Consider the following 26,093-nt stretch of genomic DNA (forward strand, 5'->3'; position numbering starts at 1 on the left):
TGTCATAGCAACATGGTACCACTGCTCCAGTGTAGTGATTTCCACCTTTATACTGTCATAGAGGCATGGTGTCACTGCTGCAGTGTAATGACTTCCACCTTTATACTGTCATAGAGACATGGTACCATTGGTCCAGTGTAATGACTTCCACCTTTATACCAATAAATTACAATGGAATGGTTGAACGTTGCAATCTTTAAAAAATAGTCGTATTCTTTATGAAGGTTTAAATGTGTATCTCAAGATGACTGGTATGTGTATTAAAACATTTATTTAAATAAAGTACAGAACAATGTTTCAACTTTCTTAGGTCATCTTCAGTCTAGTTAGTAGGTAAATTTTAATATAGCTTTTCTATTGTTTTTTACTTTTTAGACCATGAAAGCTGAATAAGGATAAAACAATTTTGTTCTTGATAATGTGTAACTGGTTTTGAAAATGTATAACTTCCTTGAGGTGGATTTCTGTATGTGGTGAGGTGACCTTTCAGAGAAGGTTCTGTTTACCTCCTGTGAGATCTACACATCCATTTGAGCTAGAGTCAATCAAATACCAGTGTTGGATGTTCTCAGTGGGTGTTGTGGACATTGTGTTTGATACTGGTGTTCAAGTATAGTGTTAATGAAACCCTCGTATTGCTGCAGTGTCCTTGTTTGGCATTGTAGTGCATCCCCTATAGGACATCATGGGGATGGGTACTTTATGTAGCATCTTTGTTATGGATACCTTCATTTATGAAAAAAATAAATAAACTTGAAAAAAAAACATTATTGGAAAATAACCATGAATGGACGACTCTGTTGTACAGTCAACATCATAGTCAGATTCTGTATCTCAATTTCTAATTATCTATTTCTTATTCAAGAAATCCTTAGGACAGATGTCTTTTTATTCAAAATGGATTAGAGAGGCTTGCTGGCTTTCCTAATGTGGTAAAGACGTTGCACTCTGAAGACATTTTGGTGGAAATATCTTCACCACAACATATCAAACTCTTCTTGAAATTGAAGGCCATTGGGGATATACCCAGTGATGTAACTCCACATACAACTTTAAATTCTTCCAGAGGAGTTATAGTTGAGAGGGATTTAAAGAACATTCCTGACTTTGAGTGTTTCTGTGATGTGCCGAATCTCCACTCACAAAGATGGAATTATGGTGCCTACTCATGTTCTGATATTAACGTTTACATCATCAGTCCTCCTGCCACATTCAGAGATGGTTATCTGAACTGTATGGTACAGCCATACATTCCCAACTCTCTTGGGTGTTTCCAGTGTCAATGGTTCAGTCATTAAAAACATCATATTGTGGTTCTTTAACCTGCACTCGTTATGGTAGCAAAGACCACAATGCTTACGAGTGCAAGCTGGAACCATGCTGTGTTAACTGTAGTGGTCAACACCTCTCTTACTTTCTTTCTTGCCTTAACTAGAGAAGAAAGAGGTGCAATGCCTGAAGACTATAAATAATATCTCCTACCCAGAGACTTGGAAATTTTTGTCCCTAATTCCATCTTGGTCATATGTTGCTGCACTCCATTCCATAGTGCCTTCAGCAGTTGCAAAACATCTGAATGGTCTTTTGCCCTCCATGATTAAAAGAGTTGACAACTCTATGTCTGTTTCCATCTCTGTCCCTGCCACTCCTTCCTGTGCCTGTTTGGTTCCACTTCCTTTGGCTTTGGGTGTTGTCTTGGGTCCATCTTCTTCTGCAGCTTCAAGAAGTAAAATGACTATTCATTCATCCCCTCAGTTGCTGGTATCTTTGTCCACAGACAGAGACATGCTTACTTAACCGAGGGCAGGATCCATGGAGGTTGATAGATCTTCATTCAATAAAGGAATGAACGGTCAGAAACAGGAGAGCTCCTCACAACACTCTTTTTCACATAAATAAATGTGGCCACTATGATCCAATGGAATTGCTGGAGCTTTTGTTCAAATATATATGACATTAAGGATTTGATTGATTTTTACCATCCCATGTGTCTCTCCTCACAGTAAACGTTTCTGAAACCTGCCGATACAGTTACTCTTTGGCAATTTTCTTTGAAATGACAGGTTGTGTGATGGACAAGTGCATGGTGGGGTGGCACTGCTGGTTGATCAGCACGTGCCCACCCTGTCCTTGCCACTTGAGATACTCATGGAGGCTATAGTCATCTGTACTTCCTTGGGTCGTACCATTACTGTTTGTTCTCTCTAACTGACTCCTGAAGAGACCTATGATCAATCAGATCTTGATGCTGTCATTGAACAGTAGCCATCTCCTTTTTTTAATCCTGATGGATTTTAATGGACATAATCTCCTCAGGGGTGTGGCTGATATTGATGGGATTGGTTGCTCCATAGAACATATGCTCTTGGATCACAACCTATCTCTCTTCAATACTGGTTCTTATACTTATGTTCATGTACCTAGTCAGTCTTTTACTGCTATTGATCTTTCTTTCTGCTCCTCTTCACTTTTCTCTTACTTTTCCTGGAGGGTTGACAATAACCCATGAGGCAGTGATCATTTTCCTATCATTTTGAGCGAGATTGACCATGGTCAATGCCACCTGACCCACGTGCCTTGATAAAAATTGGACCAGGACACCTGGCCCTCTTTCAGTGGTATCTTAGGACTTGATCCTGCTCTCGTCTGTCAGCCATGGATAGACAACTGCATGGCAGTAGTGACTGACCATATTGTTCAGGCAGCTGCTCATTGTATTCCTAAAACCTCAACATGCTTTCCACAGTATCCTCTTTTATGATGGAATCCTGCCTGCCACATGGCAAGAAATGCTCAAACAGACTAAGGATATGTTTCATAAGTATCCCATACTTTTAAATTGCATTGCATTTCAGCAGGCCTGTGCACATGCTTGGTAAGTCAGATGTCAAAACGACAAGGAATTTTGGATTAAATACACATCAAGCATCTTTTCTACCACCAGCTGCAAAGTCATATGGGACAAGATTTGAAAGGTCAGTGGAGAGTATACTTCTGAGCCCCCCTTTTGATCTTGCTCTCTAATGGTCGTGAAGTTGCTGATGCTCAGAGCATCATTAATACTTTCAGTGAAACCTTTTCTTTTGCATCTAGCTCTTCTGCTTCATCCCTCACCTTCTTAGGTATCAAGACATGGGCAAAGCAATTGTCTCTTTTCTTTTGGGCTGATCATCTCTATGACTATAATTTCCCCTTTATGTTGGTGGAATTCAAGCTTGCCCTTCATTGGTCTGGCAGTACATCAGTTGTACACGATAACATTCATTACAAAAGGCTGTGCTGTCTCTTTACTGCCTCTCTTGCTATCCTTCTTGTTGTTTTTAACCAGATCTGGCAGGAGAATGTTTTCCTGATGCTATTATACTCACTTTTCCTAAGCCTGGGAAAGATTCCAAGGTTCCTTTGAACTACCGTCCAATTGCTTTGACAAGCTGTCTCTGTAAGATCTTAAAGAGGATGGATGCTTATCTTGTTTGTTTCCTCAAATCGAATGACCTCCTCTAACCCACCCAATGTGGGTTGTTATAACAGCCCTCCACTGTGGACCACCTGATTCAACTTGAAATCTCAATCAGGGAAGCCTTTCTCAAGTGACAGCATCATGTTTCTGTATTTTGTTACATTTAGAAAGCTTATGATACAATGTGGAGGTATGGCATCTTGTAAGACCTCCACTAGTATAGGTTATGTGGCCATTTATCCATTTTTATTGAACATTTTTTAATGAACTGGCAATTTCAAGTCCACATGGTTTTGACACCTTCCTGTTCTTTTTCTCAGGGCTATCTTGAGTGTTAGACTTTTCATTATAAAGATTAATGCCATCAATAGACAATTCCCCCCTACAGTTGCAAATGGTCTCTGTGTCGACGACTTCCACATTTTGTGTCATTTAACGAGCATGAGGATTATTGAATGGCAGCTACAGGCTGCAATCAGCCACTTATTTAAGTGAACCACAGCAAACAATTGTATCATTTCTTGCTCCAAAACTGTTTGCATGCACTTCTGTCACCACTGGAGTATTCACCCAGATCCTGATCTCTGTCTTGGAGAAGAGGTGCTTCCCGTGGTCCCTGAGGCAAAGTTCTTGGGGCTTATCTTTGATTGTAAGCTGACCTTTATTCCATACATTAAACAGCTACGTGTCAAGTGTACAAGAGCACTGAACATCCTCCGTGTCCTCTATTCCGCCTCTTGGGGAGCAGTTCAATGTTCAATGCTAAAAGTCTTTTGTGCCTTTATTCGATCAAAATTGGACTATGGGTTTCTGGTCTTTGGTTCTGCCAGGACCTTGGCCTTGAAGATGTTGGATCTTGTTCACCATCAGGGTCTTTGGCTCTGCACAGGGGCCTTCTGCACTTCTCCAGTCCAGAGTTTGTACACTGAGTCTCATGAACCTCCTCTATACCTTTGCCATTTGAAACTGTCTTCAATAGCATGCTTCAAAAACTTCAATTCTTACCACAGCATCTCACCTGGAGTTGTGTTTTCCTTCCACAGTGGACCATGCTTTTTCAGAATAGACAATCTGCCATTCTTCCTTTTGGCCTTGGACAACATAGCGCATCCACCAATCAGCACATCCTATCATAGCTAATTACCATCCCTACATGTGACCTTTCTTTGAGTCACCTGAAGAAGATGGATACTCCTGATTGGAATTATTGCCTTCTGTTTAGCAAACATCTCTTGAACCATACTTTCATTTCCATTTATATGGTTTAAAATCGGGTGACTGTGTGGGCTCTTTTGTGGTTTGGTTATTGCACACAGAATTCCCTCTACAGTTTCTGTGTTCACTGGTGAATTTTACACCATTTCTCTTGCCCTGGCTCACATAGAATCTATGCAGTACATGAACTGTACTATTTATATTGACTTGCTTAGCTCTCTACTGGCCCAGGAATCACTTCATGTTAGTTCACACCCTGTTCTTGCTGATATTCAAAACCAACTGAGCCATTTCTCTTTAACATCTACTTTTGTCCAGTCTTTCTGAATACCAGGTCATGTTGGTATTTGCATGAATGAGCTCGCTGACATCTAAGTTAAGTCTGTCTGCTCTGGTGCTATCACTGTCATGACTGTCTCATCACAGACTACAGTTCTGTATTCAAGACTTGATCACAGACTACAGTTCTGTATTCAAGGCTTGATCACAGACTACAGTTCTGTATTCAAGGCTTGATCACAGACTACAGTTCTGTATTCAAGGCTTGATCACAGACTACAGTTCTGTATTCAAGGCTTGATCACAGACTACAGTTCTGTATTCAAGGCTTGATCACAGACTACAGTTCTGTATTCAAGACTTGATCACAGACTACAGTTCTGTATTCAAGACTTGATCACAGACTACAGTTCTGTATTCAAGGCTTGATCACAGACTACAGTTCTGTATTCAAGACTTGATCACAGACTACAGTTCTGTATTCAAGACTTGATCACAGACTACAGTTCTGTATTCAAGACTTGATCACAGACTACAGTTCTGTATTCAAGGCTTGATCACAGACTACAGTTCTGTATTCAAGACTTGATCACAGACTACAGTTCTGTATTCAAGACTTGATCACAGACTACAGTTCTGTATTCAAGACTTGATCACAGACTACAGTTCTGTATTCAAGGCTTGATCACAGACTACAGTTCTGTATTCAAGACTTGATCACAGACTACAGTTCTGTATTCAAGACTTGATCACAGACTACAGTTCTGTATTCAAGACTTGATCACAGACTACAGTTCTGTATTCAAGACTTGATCACAGACTACAGTTCTGTATTCAAGGCTTGATCACAGACTACAGTTCTGTATTCAAGGCTTGATCACAGACTACAGTTTTGTATTCAAGGCTTGATCACAGACTACAGTTCTGTATTCAAGACTTGATCACAGACTACAGTTCTGTATTCAAGGCTTGATCACAGACTACAGTTCTGTATTCAAGACTTGATCACAGACTACAGTTCTGTATTCAAGGCTTGATCACAGACTACAGTTCTGTATTCAAGGCTTGATCACAGACTACAGTTCTGTATTCAAGACTTGATCACAGACTACAGTTCTGTATTCAAGACTTGATCACAGACTACAGTTCTGTATTCAAGACTTGATCACAGACTACAGTTCTGTATTCAAGGCTTGATCACAGACTACAGTTCTGTATTCAAGGCTTGATCACAGACTACAGTTCTGTATTCAAGGCTTGATCACAGACTACAGTTCTGTATTCAAGGTTTGGCTGCACATCAGTTGGCAGTTGGCTTGCTTAGAGTGAGCAACATGATAACAAGCTTTTCCAGATCAAACCTTCTATTGCTCTTTGGTCGTCTTGCTTCTGTGAGGATCGGAACGAGGAAGTTGTTCTGGCTAACCTACATGTTGGTCACAGTGTTTAACTCGTCACTTTCTTTTATCTGGTACTGATGCATCAATGTCTGTGTGACACTGAGGTCACAATAGCCCACATTTTACTGTCATACCATTGTTATTACTATCACCAATGACACTGTCCACCTCTGTTGTGATTTTAAATTTTTAAGGGCTATTGATCTTTTTAACTCTATTTAAGATTGTAACTTGTTTTAGCATGATTCCTTTTTATGTATTTTAACAATCTTACTTTTTCATATTTTTACTAGTTTTTGGTGTTGATAGCCCAGTTGTTTTGCACCACTAAATGCCAAACAACCAACCAACCAATAATGTATAACTATGTTTAATAATGTATAACTGTTTAATACATGTTTAATTTTGTTTCTTAGGAGTGCAAGCTTCATTCATTTTTTTAATAAACTTTTTCCTAAAGTATATGTAGAAATGCATTTTTGTTTAGAAGTAATATTGCATTGTTTACTTATTTAAATAATTGTGAGTAACTAATTACATTAAAATGCCATAGATAAAAGTTTAACAAAATTTTCTTTTGGTTTATGTAGGATAAAACTATTCCAATTAGAATAAGAACCATTAAAAACAGATCAATAATAATCCATATATTTATTTTGAGTAACAAAAATATATAATTTAGTGATACCAGTGCTCCAAATGTATAAGCTGTTATATCTGACTGACAGGTCAGTGCCTCTTTGAGGATGTAAAAAATCATTCACATGTCAGAAACAGAAATTATCTAATGCTATACAACATGTGGCCAAGTGGTACTAAAGAAAGACTGTTAGTGAAAGACAACCAATGATTAAAGAAACTTTGATAACAAACAGAAACAAGTGTAAACTAAACTGCATGTTTAAATATAAGTAAGTTACTGCTGAATCATTAGTTAATGTACTGTACTGAATGTTTAGTCATTTATTACAGGTTATAACAAAGATGTACATATGTAGCTGTTCTGTCATTGACTTGCCATTGTCCTGAGCGTGACAGTGTGGTGTTGCCATGGTCCTGAGTATGACAGTGTGGTGTTCCCATTGTCCTGTGTATGACAATGTATTTTTGTCTTGAGTATGATAGTGTGGTGTTGTCTTTGTTCTGAGTATGACAGTGTGGTGTTGTCTTTTTTGGGTGTATGACAGTGTGGTGTTCCCATTGTCCTGAGTATGATTGTGTGGTGTTGTCTTTGTTCTGAGTATGACAGTGTATTGTCTTGAGTGTGACAGTGTGGTGTTCTCATTGTCCTGTGTATGACAGTGTATTGTTTTCCTGAGTGTGACAGTGTGGTGTTGTCTTTGTCCAGTGTATGACTATGTATTGTTGTCCTGTGTATGACAATGTATTGTTGTCCTGAGTATGATTGTGTGGTGTTCCCATTGCCCTGTGTATGACAGTGTATTGTTGTTCTGAGTATGATTGTGTGGTGTTGTCTTTGTTCTGAGTGTGATAGTGTGGTGTTGTTTTAAGTATGACATTGTGGTGTTCCCATTGTCCTGTGTATGACAATGTATTGTTGTCCTGAGTATGATTGTGTGGCGTTGTCTTTGTTCTGAGTATGACAGTGTATTGTTGTCCTGAGTGTGACAGTGTGGTGTTGTCTATGTTCTGAGTATGACAGTGTGGTGTTGCCATTGTCCTGAGTATGATAGTGTGGTGTTGCCATTGTCCTGAGTGTGACAGTGTGGTGTTCCCATTGTCATGAGTGTGACAATGTATTGTTGTCCTGAGTATGATAGTGTGGTGTTGTCTTTGTTCTGAGTATGACAGTATGGTGTTGCCATTGTCCTGAGTGTGACAGTGTGGTGTTGTCTTTGTTCTGAGTATGATAGTGTATTGTTGTCCTGTGTATGACAGTGTGGTGTTCCCATTGTCCTGAGTATGATTGTGTGGTGTTGTCTTTGTTCTGAGTATGACAGTGTATTGTCCTGAGTGTGACAGTGTGGTGTTTCCATTGTCCTGTGTATGATAGTGTATTGTTGTCCTGTGTATGACAGTGTATTGTTGTCCTGAGTATGATTGTGTGGTGTTGTCTTTGTTCTGAGTGTGATAGTGTATTGTTGTCCTGTGTATGACAGTGTGGTGTTGCCATTGCCCTGTGTATGACAGTGTATTGTTGTCCTGAGTATGATTGTGTGGTGTTGTCTTTGTTCTGAGTATGACAGTGTATTGTCCTGAGTGTGACAGTGTGGTGTTGTCCTGAGTATGAGAGTGTGGTGTTGTCTTTGTCCTGAGTATGATTGTGTGGCGTTGTCTTTGTTCTGAGTATGACAGTGTATTGTTGTCCTGAGTGTGACAGTGTGGTGTTGTCTATGTTCTGAGTATGACAGTGTGGTGTTGCCATTGTCCTGAGTATGACAGTGTGGTGTTGCCATTGTCCTGAGTGTGACAGTGTGGTGTTCCCATTGTCATGAGTGTGACAATGTATTGTTGTCCTGAGTATGATAGTGTGGTGTTGTCTTTGTTCTGAGTATGACAGTATGGTGTTGCCATTGTCCTGAGTGTGACAGTGTGGTGTTGTCTTTGTTCTGAGTATGACAGTATGGTGTTGCCATTGTCCTGAGTGTGACAGTGTGGTGTTGTCTTTGTTCTGAGTATGATAGTGTATTGTTGTCCTGTGTATGACAGTGTGGTGTTCCCATTGTCCTGAGTATGATTGTGTGGTGTTGTCTTTGTTCTGAGTGTGACAGTGTATTGTCCTGAGTGTGACAGTGTGGTGTTTCCATTGTCCTGTGTATGATAGTGTATTGTTGTCCTGTGTATGACAGTGTGGTGTTGCCATTGCCCTGTGTATGACAGTGTATTGTTGTCCTGAGTATGATTGTGTGGTGTTGTCTTTGTTCTGAGTGTGATAGTGTATTGTTGTCCTGTGTATGACAGTGTGGTGTTGCCATTGCCCTGTGTATGACAGTGTATTGTTGTCCTGAGTATGATTGTGTGGTGTTGTCTTTGTTCTGAGTATGACAGTGTATTGTCCTGAGTGTGACAGTGTGGTGTTGTCCTGAGTATGAGAGTGTGGTGTTGTCTTTGTTCTGAGTATGACAGTGTAATGTTGTCCTGAGTGTGACAGTGTGGTGTTATCTTTGTTCTGAGTATGATAGTGTGGTGTTGTCCTGTGTATGACATTGTGGTGTTGTCTTTGTTCTGAGTATGACAGTGTAATGTTGTCCTGAGTGTGACAGTGTGGTGTTATCTTTGTTCTGAGTATGATAGTGTGGTGTTATCTTTGTTCTGAGTATGATAGTGTGGTGTTGTCTTTGTTCTGAGTATGACAGTGTGGTGTTCCCATTGTCCTGTGTATGACAATGTATTTTTCTCCTGAGTATGATGGTATATTGTTTTCCTGAGTGTGACAGTGTGGTGTTGTCTTTGTCCAGTGTATGACTATGTATTGTTGTCCTGTGTATGACAGTGTGGTGTTGTCTTTGTTCTGTGTATGACAGTGTGGTGTTCCCATTGTTCTGAGTATGATTGTGTGGTGTTGTCTTTGTTCTGAGTATGACAGTGTATTGTCCTGAGTGTGACAGTGTGGTGTTCCCATTGTCCTGTGTGTGACAATGTATTGTTGTCTTTGTTCTGTGCATGACAGTATGGTGTTGCCATTGTCCTGAGTGTGACAGTGTGGTGTTGTCTTTGTTCTGAGTATGACAGTGTGGTGTTGTCTTTGTTCTGAGTATGACTGCATCTACTGCTAAACTCTAAGCCTTGCTCTTTAATTTCCCCATTAGTGCCTGGTATATTTTGTTTCTATTGTTGAATCAAGGTCTTTTTATCAGTTTTTACCAGTTAATGGTTTCTATGAAACAACTCTAGGGGTTGACGTACAGCTTACCAACTGTTGACAGTTGTAATCACTTTGTAAGTTGGTATTTTATATCATCACATTTTGGTTGGTATCAATGTGATCCTTTGAACAATTTGTCTGTTGTTTCTTGACACATTGATTTTTGGTAATACTTAGTTTCTAATAACTTGTAATATTTCTTTAATTCACGGTACTTCATTTCCGTCTGTGTATTTAATAAATGTATGCTTATACTTTGAGTATATTTAAGGACTTTTACATGAATCATGTTACAAGACAGTGTATGTATGTGTTTGTAGACAGTTGCATCAAAAATAGTTTTCTGTTTAGTAAATAGATGTAACAAAGAAGTTGGACTGTATTGTTCTGTGATGTCTTTCCTTCTTTGCTGTTTATGACTTTACAAAAGTTTGAGAGTTTAGGTAGTTTTGGTCCATATTTGATAGACACATGTTAAATTGGAAACTTTGATGACAAACCTCACAACATCAGTTGCAGAGATTAAACATAATCGTTTTTCTTTAATTTTGTAGTACCGTTGGGGTTCCTGATTATTCTGTTGGTGTTAATGATTGTGTTCCTTGATTATGAGTCATATCCAAAATAAAATGGAATTTAAATAATGGTTTATCATTGTTACAGTTATTACTAGTAATTACTGCTGAGGTGTTTTACACAGGAAGTAAGTAATTGGTAAGATTGTTTTATTTTATAATATGCTAAAACATAAAACTGCTCCATGTGTGGACCCTATAACCATTAATGGTATAAAAACAAGTTTGGGATTTTAGGTTTCATTATGAATTTTATGCCATCTTTAGTTTTTAGGAAGAATTCTTTCTCAGCCAAAAATTAGAATTTGAAGTACTTCATCTGCGAATGTGTATGTGACCAAAACTTGAATTCTTCAAGTATTTTATTTGACATGTTTTTAAGATATTTTTATTTGAGTTGTGTTTTCTTTTATCAAGGTCTTTGGTGTACTCATTATAATAAGGAAACTGGAATTGTACAAGATAATCTAATTTAACATACAATAAGAAAACAGTTCAATAAAAGTAAAACTTGCATTTTTTAGCTTGTTTTATCACAGTCAGGCCTAGATTGTAACAGTTTTTTTTTTTTCTCCCCTAGTCAGAGCTAGGATTGTAAGTGTTAGTTCTTTTTTTCCTATTCAGAGCTTTGATTATAACAGTGTTAGTTCTTTTTCCCCTAGTCAGAGCTTTGATTATAACAGTGTTAGTTCTTTTCCCCTAGTCAGAGCTTTGATTGTAAGTGTTAGTTCTTTTTTCCTATTCAGAGCTTTGATTATAACAGTGTTAGTTCTTTTTCCCCTAGTCAGAGCTTTGATTATAACAGTGTTAGTTCTTTTCCCCTAGTCAGAGCTTTGATTGTAAGTGTTAGTTCTTTTTTTCTATTCAGAGCTTTGATTATAACAGTGTTAGTTCTTTTCCCCTAGTCAGAGCTTTGATTGTGTTAGTTCTTTTTTCCCCTAGTCAGAGTTTTGATTATAACAGTGTTAGTTCTTTTTCCCCTAGTCACAGCTTTGATTGTAACAGTGTTAGTTCTTTTTTCCCTAGTCAGAGCTTTGATTGTAAGTGTTAGTTCTTTTTTCCCCTAGTCAGAGCTTTGATTGTAAGTGTTAGTTCTTTTTTTCCCCTAGTCAGAGCTTTGATTATAACAGTGTTAGTCTTTTTCCCTAGTCAGAGCTTTGATTATAACAGTGTTAGTTTTTTTCCCCTAGTCAGAGCTTTGATTATAACAGTGTTAGTTCTTTTTCTTCTAGTCACAGCTTTGATTGTAACAGTTTAGTTCTTTTTTCCCCTAGTCAGAGCTTTGATTCTAACAGTTTTAGTTCTTTTTTCCCCTAGTCAGAACTTTGATTGTAACAGTTTTAGTTCTTTTTTTCCCCTAGTCAGAACTTTGATTGTAACAGTTTTGGTTCTTTTTTTCCCTCGTCAGAACTTTGATTGTAACAGTTTTAGTTCTTTTTTTTCCCTAGTCAGAACTTTGATTGTAACAGTTTTGGTTCTTTTTTCCCTAGTCAGAACTTTGATTGTAACAGTTTTGATTCTTTTTTTCCCCTTAGTCAGAACTTTGATTGTAACAGTTTTAGTTCTTTTTTTCCCCTAGTCAGAGCTTTGATTGTAACAGTTTTAGTTCTTTTTTTCCCCTAGTCAGAGCTTTGATTGTAACAGTTTTAGTTCTTTTTTCCCCTAGTCAGAGCTTTGATTGTAACAGTTTTAGTTCTTTTTTCCCCTAGTCAGAACTTTGATTGTAACAGTTTTGGTTCTTTTTTTCCCCTAGTCAGAACTTTGATTGTAACAGTTTTAGTTCTTTTTTTCCCCTAGTCAGAGCTTTGATTGTAACAGTTTTGGTTCTTTTTTTCCCCTAGTCAGAACTTTGATTGTAACAGTTTTAGTTCTTTTTTTCCCCTAGTCAGAACTTTGATTGTAACAGTTTTGGTTCTTTTTTTCCCTAGTCAGAACTTTGATTGTAACAGTTTTGGTTCTTTTTTTCCCCTAGTCAGAACTTTGATTGTAACAGTTTTGGTTCTTTTTTTCCCTAGTCAGAACTTTGATTGTAACAGTTTTGGTTCTTTTTTCCCCTTAGTCAGAACTTTGATTGTAACAGTTTTAGTTCTTTTTCCCCTATTCAGAGCTTTGATTGTAAGTGTTAGTTCTTTTTCCCTAGTCACAGCTTTGATTATAACAGTGTTAGTTCTTTTTCCCCTAGTCAGAGCTTTGATTGTAACAGTGTTAGCTCTTTTTTTCCCCTAGTCAGAGCTTTGATTGTAAGTGTTAGTTCTTTTTTCCCCTAGTCAGAGCTTAAGTTAGTTCTTTTTTTCCATAGTCAGAGCATGGATTGAAACAGTGTTAGTTTTTTACCCTAGTGAGAACTTTGATTATAACAGTATTAATTCTTTTTTCCCCTAATCAGAGCTTGGATTGTAACAGTGTTAGTTTTTTTCCCTAGTCAAAACTTGGATTGTAACTTTGTTAACTGTTTCTTACCATAGTTACATTTGTTTTGAATTTCATGTACAGCTACTTGAGGGCTATGTATGCTACCACAGTAAGGAGTTGTGTTATTTTTGAGTAAATATCGGAAGAAACATTACCTACACGCTTGGTTTCCATAACACCAGCTTGTTTGTTATCCAATATTATGTGAACATTTTTTCATTTAAGTTAGAAAGTAAATATGTTTTATTTTTGGTTATGCCAAGAATGTTAACAGGGGAAGACAGATGATAAATGTTGTAAATCCATAACTTTCCAGAAAATGTTTTCATACATTTTTGTTTTTTAGTTGCAAGAATACTTTAATGAAGATTTATATTCCTCAAGAACATAATTATTATATGATGTAAAAGTTCTTAATTTCTAATATTTTGTACCAATTCTAATTTTAAAATTTACCTTAATTTCTATTTCAGCAATTATCGTAATTCTGCAGATCTTCATATTGGTGTTACTAGTTCTGAAGGTAAGTAGAAGTACTAGCATATATTGGTGTTACTAGTTCTGAAGGTAAGTGGAAGTACTGACATATATTGGTGTTACTAGTTCTGAAGGTAAATGGAAGTACTGACATATATTGGTGTTACTAGTTCTGAAGGTAAGTAGAAGTACTGACATATATTGGTGTTACTAGTTCTGAAGGTAAGTGGAAGTACTGACATATATTGGTGTTACTTGTTCTGAAGGTAAGTAGAAGTACTAGCATATATTGGTGTTACTAGTTCTGAAGGTAAGTAGAAGTACTAGCATATATTGGTGTTACTAGTTCTGAAGGTAAGTAGAGTACTAGCATATATTGGTGTTACTAGTTTTGAAGGTAAGTAGAAGTACTAGCATATATTGGTGTTATTAGTTTTGAAGGTAAGTAGAAGAACTGACATATATTGGTGTTACTAGTTCTGAAGGTAAGTGGAGGTTCTGGCATATATTGGTGTTACTGGTTCTGAAGGTTATCAAGTTATTGTTTAAACTTACTTAAATTCATTACTTCCACAACATCTGAAGGTAACCGATTGCAAAGGTAGTTCAATTTGCTAGAAAAATAAAACTTTCTTAGCTAAAAATGACTCCTACCTTGTCAGACTTTATATTTCTGTCCTCTAGTCCTACTGTTCTCACTATTAATCATGATGTATCAGCACCATTAATTCTCTGTACAATCTTAAACACCACTTTCAGATCCCATCAAATGTTTCTTTTTCAAGAGAAAACAATTTGAGAGATCAGCCTCTCATATGAGAATCCCTGCATCCCAGGTACCATTTTAGTAATATTCCAGGTACCTTTCTATTAATTCTTCTATGAACCTTTTCCAACAATTCAGTGTCTTTCCTAAGGTAAGGAGTCCAAGTTAAACACAATATTCCAAGTTATAACCTTGTTAGACTTATATTCAATATTTATACAGATACCACCTAAAATCCTATTTGTCACATCACTAGTAACAGTACATGTATGGATGTCTTATTTGTCACACCACTAGCAACAGTACATGTATGGATGTCTTATTTGTCATACCACTAGTAACAGTACATGTATGGATGTCTTATTTGTCATACCACTAGCAACAGTACATGTATGGATGTCTTATTTGTCATACCACTAGCAACAGTACATGTATGGATGTCTTATTTGTCATACCACTAGCAACAGTACATGTATGGATGTCTTATTTGTCACACCACTAGCAACAGTACATGTATGGATGTCTTATTTGTCACACCACTAGTAACAGTACATGTATGGATGTCTTATTTGTCACACCACTAGCAACAGTACATGTATGGATGTCTTATTTGTCATACCACTAGTAACAGTACATGTATGGATGTCTTATTTGTCACACCACTAGTAACAGTACATGTATGGATGTCTTATTTGTCACACCACTAGCAACAGTACATGTATGGATGTCTTATTTGTCACACCACTAGCAACAGTACATGTATGGATGTCTTATTTGTCATACCACTAGTAACAGTACATGTATGGATGTCTTATTTGTCATACCACCAGTAACAGTACATGTATGGATGTCTTATTTGTCATACCACCAGTAACAGTACATGTATGGATGTCTTATTTGTCATACCACCAGTAACAGTACATGTATGGATGTCTTATTTGTCACACCACTGGTAACAGTACATGTATGGATGTCTTATTTGTCATACTACTAGCAACAGTACATGTATGGATGTCTTATTTGTCATACTACTAGCAACAGTACATGTATGGATGTCTTATTTGTCATACTACTAGCAACAGTACATGTATGGATGTCTTATTTGTCACACCACTAGTAACAGTACATGTATGGATGTCTTATTTGTCATACCACCAGTAACAGTACATGTATGGATGTCTTATTTGTCATACCACTAGTAACAGTACATGTATGGATGTCTTATTTGTCATACCACTAGCAACAGTACATGTATGGATGTCTTATTTGTCATACCACTAGCAACAGTACATGTATGGATGTCTTATTTGTCACACCACTAGCAACAGTACATGTATGGATGTCTTATTTGTCACACCACTAGCAACAGTACATGTATGGATGTCTTATTTGTCATACCACCAGTAACAGTACATGTATGGATGTCTTATTTGTCATACCACCAGTAACAGTACATGTATGGATGTCTTATTTGTCACACCACTGGTAACAGTACATGTATGGATGTCTTATTTGTCACACCACTAGCAACAGTACATGTATGGATGTCTTATTTGTCACACCACTAGCAACAGTACATGTATGGATGTCTCATTTGTCACACCACTAATAACAGTACATGTATGGATGTCTTATTTGTCACACCACTAGCAACAGTACATGTATGGATGTCTTATTTGTCATACCACCAGTAACAGTACATGTATGGATGTCTTATTTGTCATACCACCAGTAACAGTACATGTATGGATGTCTTATTTGTCACACCACTGGTAACAGTACATGTATGGATGTCTTATTTGTCACACCACTAGCAACAGTACATGTATGGATGTCTTATTTGTCACACCACTAGCAACAGTACATGTATGGATGTCTTATTTGTCACACCACTAGCAACAGTACATGTATGGATGTCTCATTTGTCACACCACTAATAACAGTACATGTATGGATATCTTATTTGTCACACCACTAGCAACAGTACATGTATGGATGTCTTATTTGTCACACCAGTAGCAACAGTACATGTATGACTGACTGACTTTTACACCAAGATCTCTTTTCCTCTTAACACTATTAAGGCTGTTCCCAACCAAATTATACTTGCAGTTCAAACTGTTACAATCCACATGCAGTATCATACATTCATTACAACTAAAACTCATCTGCCATTTATTCACCCAACTTACTAAATAATCTAAATTCTTTTGTAAATCAGGAGCATGCTCTTCATAGCTAGCAACACCAAAGACCTTGATATGATCTGTAAATTTAAGTAATTGACTAGCGTTTCATCTGTCACTGATGTAAATCAGAAAAAGCACAAGGTCCTAAGTCTGAGTTTTGAGGTACACCACTTACAACCTGAATCTAGTGTGACTGTATATAACACCACTTTGTAGTCTGAGTCTTGAGGTACACCACTTACAACCTGAATCTAGTGTGACTGTATATAACACCACTCTGTAGTCTGAGTCTTGAGGTACACCACTTACAACCTGAATCTAGTGTGACTGTATGTAACACCACTTTGTAGTCTGAGTCTTGAGGTACACCACTTACAACCTGAATCTAGCGTAACTGTATATAACACCACTTTGTAGTCTGAGTCTTGAGGTACATCACTTACAACCTGAATCTAGTGTGACTTTATATAACACCACTTTATAGTCTGAGCCCTGAAGTTCCCCATTTGCAACCTTAATCTAGTGTGATTGTATATAACACCACTTTGTAGTCTGAGCCCTGAAGTACCCCATTTGCAACCTTAATCTAGTGTGACTGTATATAACACCACTTTGTAGTCTGAGTCTTGAGGTACACCACTTACAACCTGAATCTAGTGTGACTGTATATAACACCACTCTGTAGTCTGAGTCTTGAGGTACACCACTTACAACCTGAATCTAGTGTGACTGTATATAACACCACTCTGTAGTCTGAGTCTTGAGGTACACCACTTACAACCTGAATCTAGTGTGACTGTATATAACACCACTCTGTAGTCTGAGTCTTGAGGTACACCACTTACAACCTGAATCTAGTGTGACTGTATATAACACCACTCTGTAGTCTGAGTCTTGAGGTACACCACTTACAACCTGATTCCAGTGTGACTGTATATATAACAGCACTCTGTAGTCTGAGCCCTGAAGTACACCACTTACAATCTGAATTTAGTATTACTATATATAACACCACTCTGTAGTCTGAGTCTTGAGGTACACCACTTACAACCTGAATCTAGTGTGACTGTATGTAACACCACTTTGTAGTCTGAGTCTTGAGGTACACCACTTACAACCTGAATCTAGCGTAACTGTATATAACACCACTTTGTAGTCTGAGTCTTGAGGTACATCACTTACAACCTGAATCTAGTGTGACTTTATATAACACCACTTTATAGTCTGAGCCCTGAAGTTCCCCATTTGCAACCTTAATCTAGTGTGATTGTATATAACACCACTTTGTAGTCTGAGCCCTGAAGTACCCCATTTGCAACCTTAATCTAGTGTGACTGTATATAACACCACTTTGTAGTCTGAGTCTTGAGGTACACCACTTACAACCTGAATCTAGTGTGACTGTATATAACACCACTCTGTAGTCTGAGTCTTGAGGTACACCACTTACAACCTGAATCTAGTGTGACTGTATATAACACCACTCTGTAGTCTGAGTCTTGAGGTACACCACTTACAACCTGAATCTAGTGTGACTGTATATAACACCACTCTGTAGTCTGAGTCTTGAGGTACACCACTTACAACCTGAATCTAGTGTGACTGTATATAACACCACTCTGTAGTCTGAGTCTTGAGGTACACCACTTACAACCTGAATCTAGTGTGACTGTATATAACACCACTCTGTAGTCTGAGTCTTGAGGTACACCACTTACAACCTGATTCCAGTGTGACTGTATATATAACAGCACTCTGTAGTCTGAGCCCTGAAGTACACCACTTACAATCTGAATTTAGTATTACTATATATAACACCACTCTGTGTCATATCACTTCTTTCCAGTTAGTTAAGTTATCCCCAACAAAGAAGAATAATTTGATGGTAAACAGTTGCTGAACTCTAACTATTTCTGTTTATTATTCTGTTGAAGAGTTCCTGTTGATTTGTCCTTTGATCAGTTTATAGAAATATTTTCTTCTAAGTATTAGAATTTGTGAAAAACTTGATTATGTCATTAAATATTTTTATTTTATGACAGTCATAAAGAAATCAACTGTTTTATGTATATTACATTCTTTTACTAGGTGAATAGCATATTACAGAATATAGGAAAACAAAGACACAATTATGAAGGGCCAGAGATTGGATTGTTTAGTTTTATTTAACCTTTGCTCCATATTGAGCACTTGTGGCCATTTTCAGGTTACTGTATGTTTTCTTAGGTTATGGCTGTTATCTTTTAGTTCATGAATAATTAATGTTTTTGTATTTTATTTCTCTTGGTACTGTTCTCATTGTTTAATATTTTAAAGTTGTTTATTTGTTGTGCTGTGTTTATAAGTGTGAGACAGAATATCATAATGTTTAAGTTCTGTTTCACCTATGTAAGTATTATTGTATTGATACTTACAGACATTTCTGTCATTGATGTTGTCAGAATAAACCTAAAAGTGACACTGGACTTCAGTGCTTGGTTTTTGAAAGAAATGATGTTTCCAAACACTTAAAGAATAACAAACAAATTAAACGTCTGCTATAGATAGTTGAAGAAAAACTGTATTGAGTGCAATGATATTTGTAGATGATTTTCTATATAAACCATAAGATTTTAACTTTTCTTGTATATTTGTAGATGATTCTCTATATAAACCATAAGATTTTAACTTTTCTTGTATATTTGTAGACGATTCTCTATATAAACCATAAGATTTTAACTTTTCTTGTATATTTGTAGACGATTCTCTATATAAACCATAAGATTTTAACTTTTCTTGTATATTTGTAGATGATTTTCTATATAAACCATAAGTTTTTAACTTTTCTTGTATATTTGTAGATGATTCTCTATATAAACCATAAGATTTTAATTTTTCTTCTATATTTGTAGATGATTCTCTATATAAACCATAAGATTTTAACTTTTTTGTATATTTGTAGATGATTTTCTATATAAGCCATAAGTTTTTAACTTTTCTTGTATATTTGTAGATGATTCTCTATATAAACCATAAGATTTTAACTTTTCTTGTATATTTGTAGATGATTCTCTATATAAACCATAAGTTTTTAACTTTTCTTGTATATTTGTAGATGATTTTCTATATAAACCATAAGATTTTAACTTTTTTGTATATTTGTAGATGATTCTCTATATAAACCATAAGATTTTAACTTTTTGTATATTTGTAGATGATTTTCTATATAAACCATAAGATTTTAACTTTTTTGTATATTTGTAGATGATTTTCTATATAAACCATAAGATTTTAACTTTCTTGTATATTTGTAGATGATTTTCTATATAAACCATAAGTTTTTTAACTTTTCTTGTATATTTGTAGATGATTTTCTATATAAACCATAAGATTCTCTATATAAACCATTTTTAACTTTTCTTGTATATTTGTAGATGATTCTCTATATAAACCATAAGATTTTAACTTTTTTGTATATTTGTAGATGATTTTCTATATAAACCATAAGTTTTTTAACTTTTCTTGTATATTTGTAGATGATTCTCTATATAAACCATAAGATTTTAACTTTTCTTGTATATTTGTAGATGATTCTCTATATAAACCATAAGATTTTAACTTTTTTGTATATTTGTAGATGATTTTCTATATAAACCATAAGTTTTTAACTTTTCTTGTATATTTGTAGATGATTCTCTATATAAACCATAAGATTTTAACTTTTTTTGTATATTTGTAGATGATTTTCTATATAAACCATAAGTTTTAACTTTTCTTGTATATTTGTAGATGATTCTCTATATAAACCATAAGATTTTAACTTTTCTTGTATATTTGTAGATGATTCTCTATATAAACCATAAGATTTTAACTTTTCTTGTATATTTGTAGATGATTCTCTATATAAACCATAAGTTTTTAACTTTTCTTGTATATTTGTAGATGATTTTCTATATAAACCATAAGATTTTAACTTTTCTTGTATTTGTAGATGATTCTTTATATAAACCATAAGATTTTAACTTTTTTGTATATTTGTAGATGATTCTCTATATAAACCATAAGATTTTAACTTTTTGTATATTTGTAGATGATTTTCTATATAAACCATAAGATTTTAACTTTTTTGTATATTTGTAGATGATTTTCTATATAAACCATAAGATTTTAACTTTCTTGTAAATTTGTAGATGATTTTCTATATAAACCATAAGTTTTTAACTTTTTTGTATATTTGTAGATGATTTTCTATATAAACCATAAGTTTTTTAACTTTTCTTGTATATTTGTAGATGATTCTCTATATAAACCATAAGATTTTAACATTTCTTGTATATTTGTAGATGATTCTCTATATAAACCATAAGATTTTAACTTTTCTTGTATATTTGTAGATGATTTTTTATATAAACCATAAGATTTTAACTTTTCTTGTATATTTGTAGATGATTTTCTATATAAACCATAAGATTTTAACTTTTTTGTATATTTGTAGATGATTTTCTATATAAACCATAAGATTTTAACTTTCTTGTATATTTGTAGATGATTTTCTATATAAACCATAAGTTTTTAACTTTTTTGTATATTTGTAGATGATTTTCTATATAAACCATAAGTTTTTTAACTTTTCTTGTATATTTGTAGATGATTCTCTATATAAACCATAAGATTTTAACATTTTTTGTATATTTGTAGATGATTCTCTATATAAACCATAAGATTTTAACTTTTCTTGTATATTTGTAGATGATTCTCTATATAAACCATAAGTTTTTAACTTTTTTGTATATTTGTAGATGATTTTCTATATAAACCATAAGTTTTTTAACTTTTCTTGTATATTTGTAGATGATTCTCTATATAAACCATAAGATTTTAACATTTCTTGTATATTTGTAGATTCTCTATATAAACCATAAGATTTTAATTTTTTTTGTATATTTGTAGATGATTTTTTATATAAACCATAAGATTTTAACTTTTCTTGTATATTTGTAGATGATTTTCTATATAAACCATAAGATTTTAACTTTTCTTGTATATTTGTAGATGATTCTCTATATAAACCATAAGTTTTTAACTTTTCTTGTAACTCTTCAACATGTTTTTTGGTGTTTTCAGTGGAAACCATTTTAGATATGTTTTATGGAGAAATTCAAATGTTTAATAATTTGTTTAAATTCCTGAACTGAATCATTTCTTGTTCTCTTTCCGTATACTTCGTACATCCAGTATCTCTTGTTGTATGTAATTCCATGCATACACATCCAGTGTCTGTTGTTTTATGTAATTCACGTACATATCCAGTGTCTGTTGTTGTATGTAATTCACGTACACATCCAGTGTCTGTTGTTGTATGTAATTCACGTACACATCCAGTGTCTGTTGTTGTATGCAGTTCACGTACACATCCAGTGTCTGTTGTTGTATGTAGTTCACGTACACATCCAGTGTCTGTTGTTGTATGTAGTTCACGTACACATCCAGTGTCTGTTGTTGTATGCAGTTCACGTACACATCCAGTGTCTGTTGTTGTATGTAGTTCACGTACACATCCAGTGTCTGTTGTTGTATGTAGTTCACGTACACATCCAGTGTCTGTTGTTGTATGTAGTTCACTTACACATCCAGTGTCTGTCGTTGTATGTAGTTCACGTACACATCCAGTGTCTGTCGTTGTATGTAGTTCACATATGATGTTCTATTTTTTCTTCTTTGGTTTTTATTCTCGGCCAAGTTGTAAGACTATGACATTCTGTAAATTCTGATATCAAGTTAACCCAAGTGAGTTGTAATGTGTTTATAAACATGTTAGCATATAATTCAACAAGTAACATAGTAACTGTTTACACTAGCAATTGAACAAGTAATGTAGTAACAGTTTACATTAGTACTTCAATAAGTAAAGAAGTAATTGTTTACATTAGCAATTCAACAAGTAACGTAGTAACTGTTTATATTAACAATTCAACAAGTAATAACTGTTTAAATTAGTAATTCAAGAAGTAATGTAGTAACTGTTTACTTTAGTAATCCAACAAGTAATTTAATAATGTGTTTTTAAATATAATAGCATGCAATTCAACAAGTAATGTAGTAACTCTTTACATTAGTCATTCAACAAGTAATGTAGTAACGGTTTTTATTGGTATGTAATTCAACAAGTAATGTAGTAACAGTTTTTATTGGTGTGTAATTCAACAAGAACATACTAACAATTTTTGTGTGTAATTGAACAAGTAACGTGGTAATGGTTTTTATTAGTGTGTAATTCAACAAGTAACGTGGTAACGGTTTTTATTAGTGTGTAATTGAACAAGTAACGTGGTAACGGTTTTTATTAGTGTGCAATTGAACAAGTAATGTGGTAACAGTTTTTATTAGTGTGTAATTGAACAAGTAACGTGGTAACAGTTTTTGTTAGTGTGTAATTTAACAGTTAATATCAGTAATTCAACACGTATCTTATAAATGCATTAATGTGAAATTAAACATGTATTTTAGTAAACATTTATTACAATATAATAGTAACTATTTAAGTGCTGTGTAACTAAGTAAATTCAACAGTATTATTTTATTGTTTTTGTGTTCAACTAAAATCTGTTATTAATTAATAATAATTTGTTACACGTTATGTATGATATGTACAATCCAGTTTACCTTAATCACTTCGATAACAACTGAATAACACACTAAACCTGAGGATGACAAATAGTGTTTAGTCTTAAGAACTTTATTAGGACTATAGTACATCACAGATCAATAAGAATGACTCTTGGTGTTGGTTAGGTAACCTGAGGAAGACAAATGGTGTTTAGTCTTAAGAACTTTATTAGGACTATAGTACATCACAGATCAATAAGAATGACTCTTGGTGTTGGTTGGGTAACCTGAGGAAGACAAATGGTGTTTAGTCTTAAGAACTTTATTAGGACTATAGTACATCACAGATCAATAAGAATGACTCTTGGTGTTGGTTAGGTAACCTGAGGAAGACAAATGGTGTTTAGTCTTAAGAACTTTATTAGGACTATAGTACATCACAGATCAATAAGAATGACTCTTGGTGTTGGTTGGGTAAGCTGAGGAAGACAAATGGTGTTTAGTCTTAAGAACTTTATTAGGACTATAGTACATCACAGATCAATAAGAATGACTTTTGGTGTTGGTTAGGTTAGAAATTAAGTATTTGCCCAGAATTTAGTGTTCAGATAATATTCTTTGGTTTGCATCTTTTCTATTTGTGAAAGCTGGAAATACAGTAATTAATTTGTTTGTTTACATCACATAGTTTATTTTCACCTTCCATTGTTTCATTATGTGGCTAGAACTTATGTTTTTCTTTTACTACAGTAACTTTATGGTTTCTAGTGGTTTGTTTTTCGTTATTAAGATATCACTACAAATATTCTTTGTGTTACAGGTGTTGTTTATGAATTCGATAAGGAGGGTCTCCTGACAGGAAACAATGAAGACTGGGTTGAATGTCTAGCAGTTCCAGTTGTTGCTAAGTGTGACAACACTTGGAAGGAATTCTGGGATTACACTCTTCAGGTTGTAAGCACTCAAGAAAAGTGGGACTGTAGCAGGTAATCGAGAGGTTTCTGTAGTTGTCACTGTGTAGTATCTCACTAGTGTGGGCACTTCTAGTTGTCACTGTGTAGTATACCACTAGTGGGAGCACTTCTAGTTTTCACTGTGCTGTATACCACTAGTGTGAACACTTTTAGTTGTCACTGTGTAGTATCCCACTAATGTGGGCACTTCTAGTTGTCACTGTGTAGTATACCACTAGTGGGAGCACTTCTAGTTGTCATTGTGCTGTATACCACGAGTGTGGGCACTTCTAGTTTTCACTGTGCTGTATACCACTAGTGTGGGCACTTTTAGATGTCACTGTGTAGTGTATCACTAGGGTGGGCACTTTTAGTTGTCACTGTTTGGTATACCACTAGTGTGGGCACTTTTAGTTGTCACTGTGTAGTGTACCACTAGCGTGGGCACTTTTAGTTGTTACTGTGTAGCTTAGCTCTTGAATAATATTAATTTAGTGAAGTGTTTGTATTTCTTTACTTGTATTAAATCAGTGAACTGTTTATATTTCTTGACAGATATGATGAAGAGAACCACAACTGTTATACATTTGTTCTGACATTTCTTAGAACACTACAGGTGAAAGAGCTGAAACCATCTCTTCAGAACAAAATGCGGTTCTGCATGGATTTCATTATCCCTCGCACTCGTGGTGCGGCAAAATACATAGCTCTTTTTCGCATCTTGCAGAAAGATGGGGTTTGTGTTCAGTGCTAGTATGGTAAGGCTTGAGTGATTAGTAGGTGGTGTAGTTTATCAGTGTGCTTAGTTCACAGAAATGGTTTGTTTTTAAAAGTAAGATTTTTTAGTGTCTGGATATGTTAAAACTAATTCTACACAATGTCGTGGATATTTACGTTCTCTTACTGAACATTATTTAAAATTAGTGTTTGTTTAAAGATTTCATCTCATTCATATAATCATTTTCAATGAATGTTTTAACAAGTTTTATATTTATATATATGTATCTCTTAGCAGATTCTGGTTTTATTCACATATACATCAGTAAAAAAGTTGGCCTGGCCATATCTGTGATATGTCATGAAATTCATATGTGCCAGAATCGAGTAATGTTTTAATACACTTCAGGTTAAAAGTTACTCTAGAGTAGAAGATACTTAGGTTGGTAAACATGATTCTTTTCCAACAGATTAAACATATTAACACCTATTTACTGCACATGCATTATTTATGGTGTGTTGTTTGAACCTGATACAACCTAAGTTTTTCACCAAAATAAGAAACTAGTTTAACACTAATGATATTTTTTGTATTTCTAGTTGAACTCTTAAGTAGTACATGGAAGAATATTTCACTGGTATTTAAATGTTAAAATGAATGTCTTTAAAAACTACAAGTGTAGTTAATACAATATATTATATTTTTAGATTTTGGTATTTATTTAATGTTCTCTGTCTGCCTGGTGCAGAAACTCTGTGAATGTCAAGTATCATGGGTTAGAAATATTTTCTAATAAATGTGGTATTTAGACAACTTAGTGAATTGTCTTATTATTCACCTGATTACTTAGACTGTAAACATGGCCACAAATAACTGGTTCTAAACCATGAAGGTGAAACACTACAAAGAGCATTTTTGTAAAGTTTGTAATTTGTTTTAAAGACACAATATTCTGAAAGTGTATAACAGATACTATATATTAATAAATCTTGGTGTGCTTTATGTCACAGTTACTGCTGCATGTACAAACAGTTTTCTGTTATAGTGGTATGTACTGTTACAGTTCATGCTGTTAAATTGGAGAAAAATTAAATGCATTTCTGCACACATATAGAAGAAGCATATAGACATGAATGCACGTGCATACAAAGTTTTATAGATGGATAATTTTCTCACTTTTGTTAGTAATACTTCTCTTCCCAATAAGCTGGTATAAGAGACTGAGATGAATTTTGTAA

At 34.9% G+C, this 26,093-nt stretch overlaps 1 protein-coding gene across 1 annotated transcript in view; it reads left to right on the plus strand.

Annotated features, from left to right (window-relative positions):
• LOC143246780 (MKRN2 opposite strand protein-like) overlaps positions 1-25,672 on the plus strand; it is a 28,574-nt gene extending 2,902 nt beyond the window's left edge. Inside the window, exons 2-4 of the mRNA XM_076493931.1 lie at positions 13,641-13,690; positions 24,005-24,170; positions 24,693-25,672. Of these exons, the coding sequence (XP_076350046.1) occupies positions 13,641-13,690; positions 24,005-24,170; positions 24,693-24,891 (415 nt within the window). The 3' untranslated portion in view covers positions 24,892-25,672. The remainder of the gene's footprint in view (positions 1-13,640; positions 13,691-24,004; positions 24,171-24,692) is intronic.
• The last annotated feature ends 421 nt before the right edge of the window (positions 25,673-26,093 follow it).

Source organism: Tachypleus tridentatus, chromosome 3 (genome assembly GCF_004210375.1).
Source record: "Tachypleus tridentatus isolate NWPU-2018 chromosome 3, ASM421037v1, whole genome shotgun sequence".
Taxonomy (NCBI): domain Eukaryota; kingdom Metazoa; phylum Arthropoda; class Merostomata; order Xiphosura; family Limulidae; genus Tachypleus; species Tachypleus tridentatus.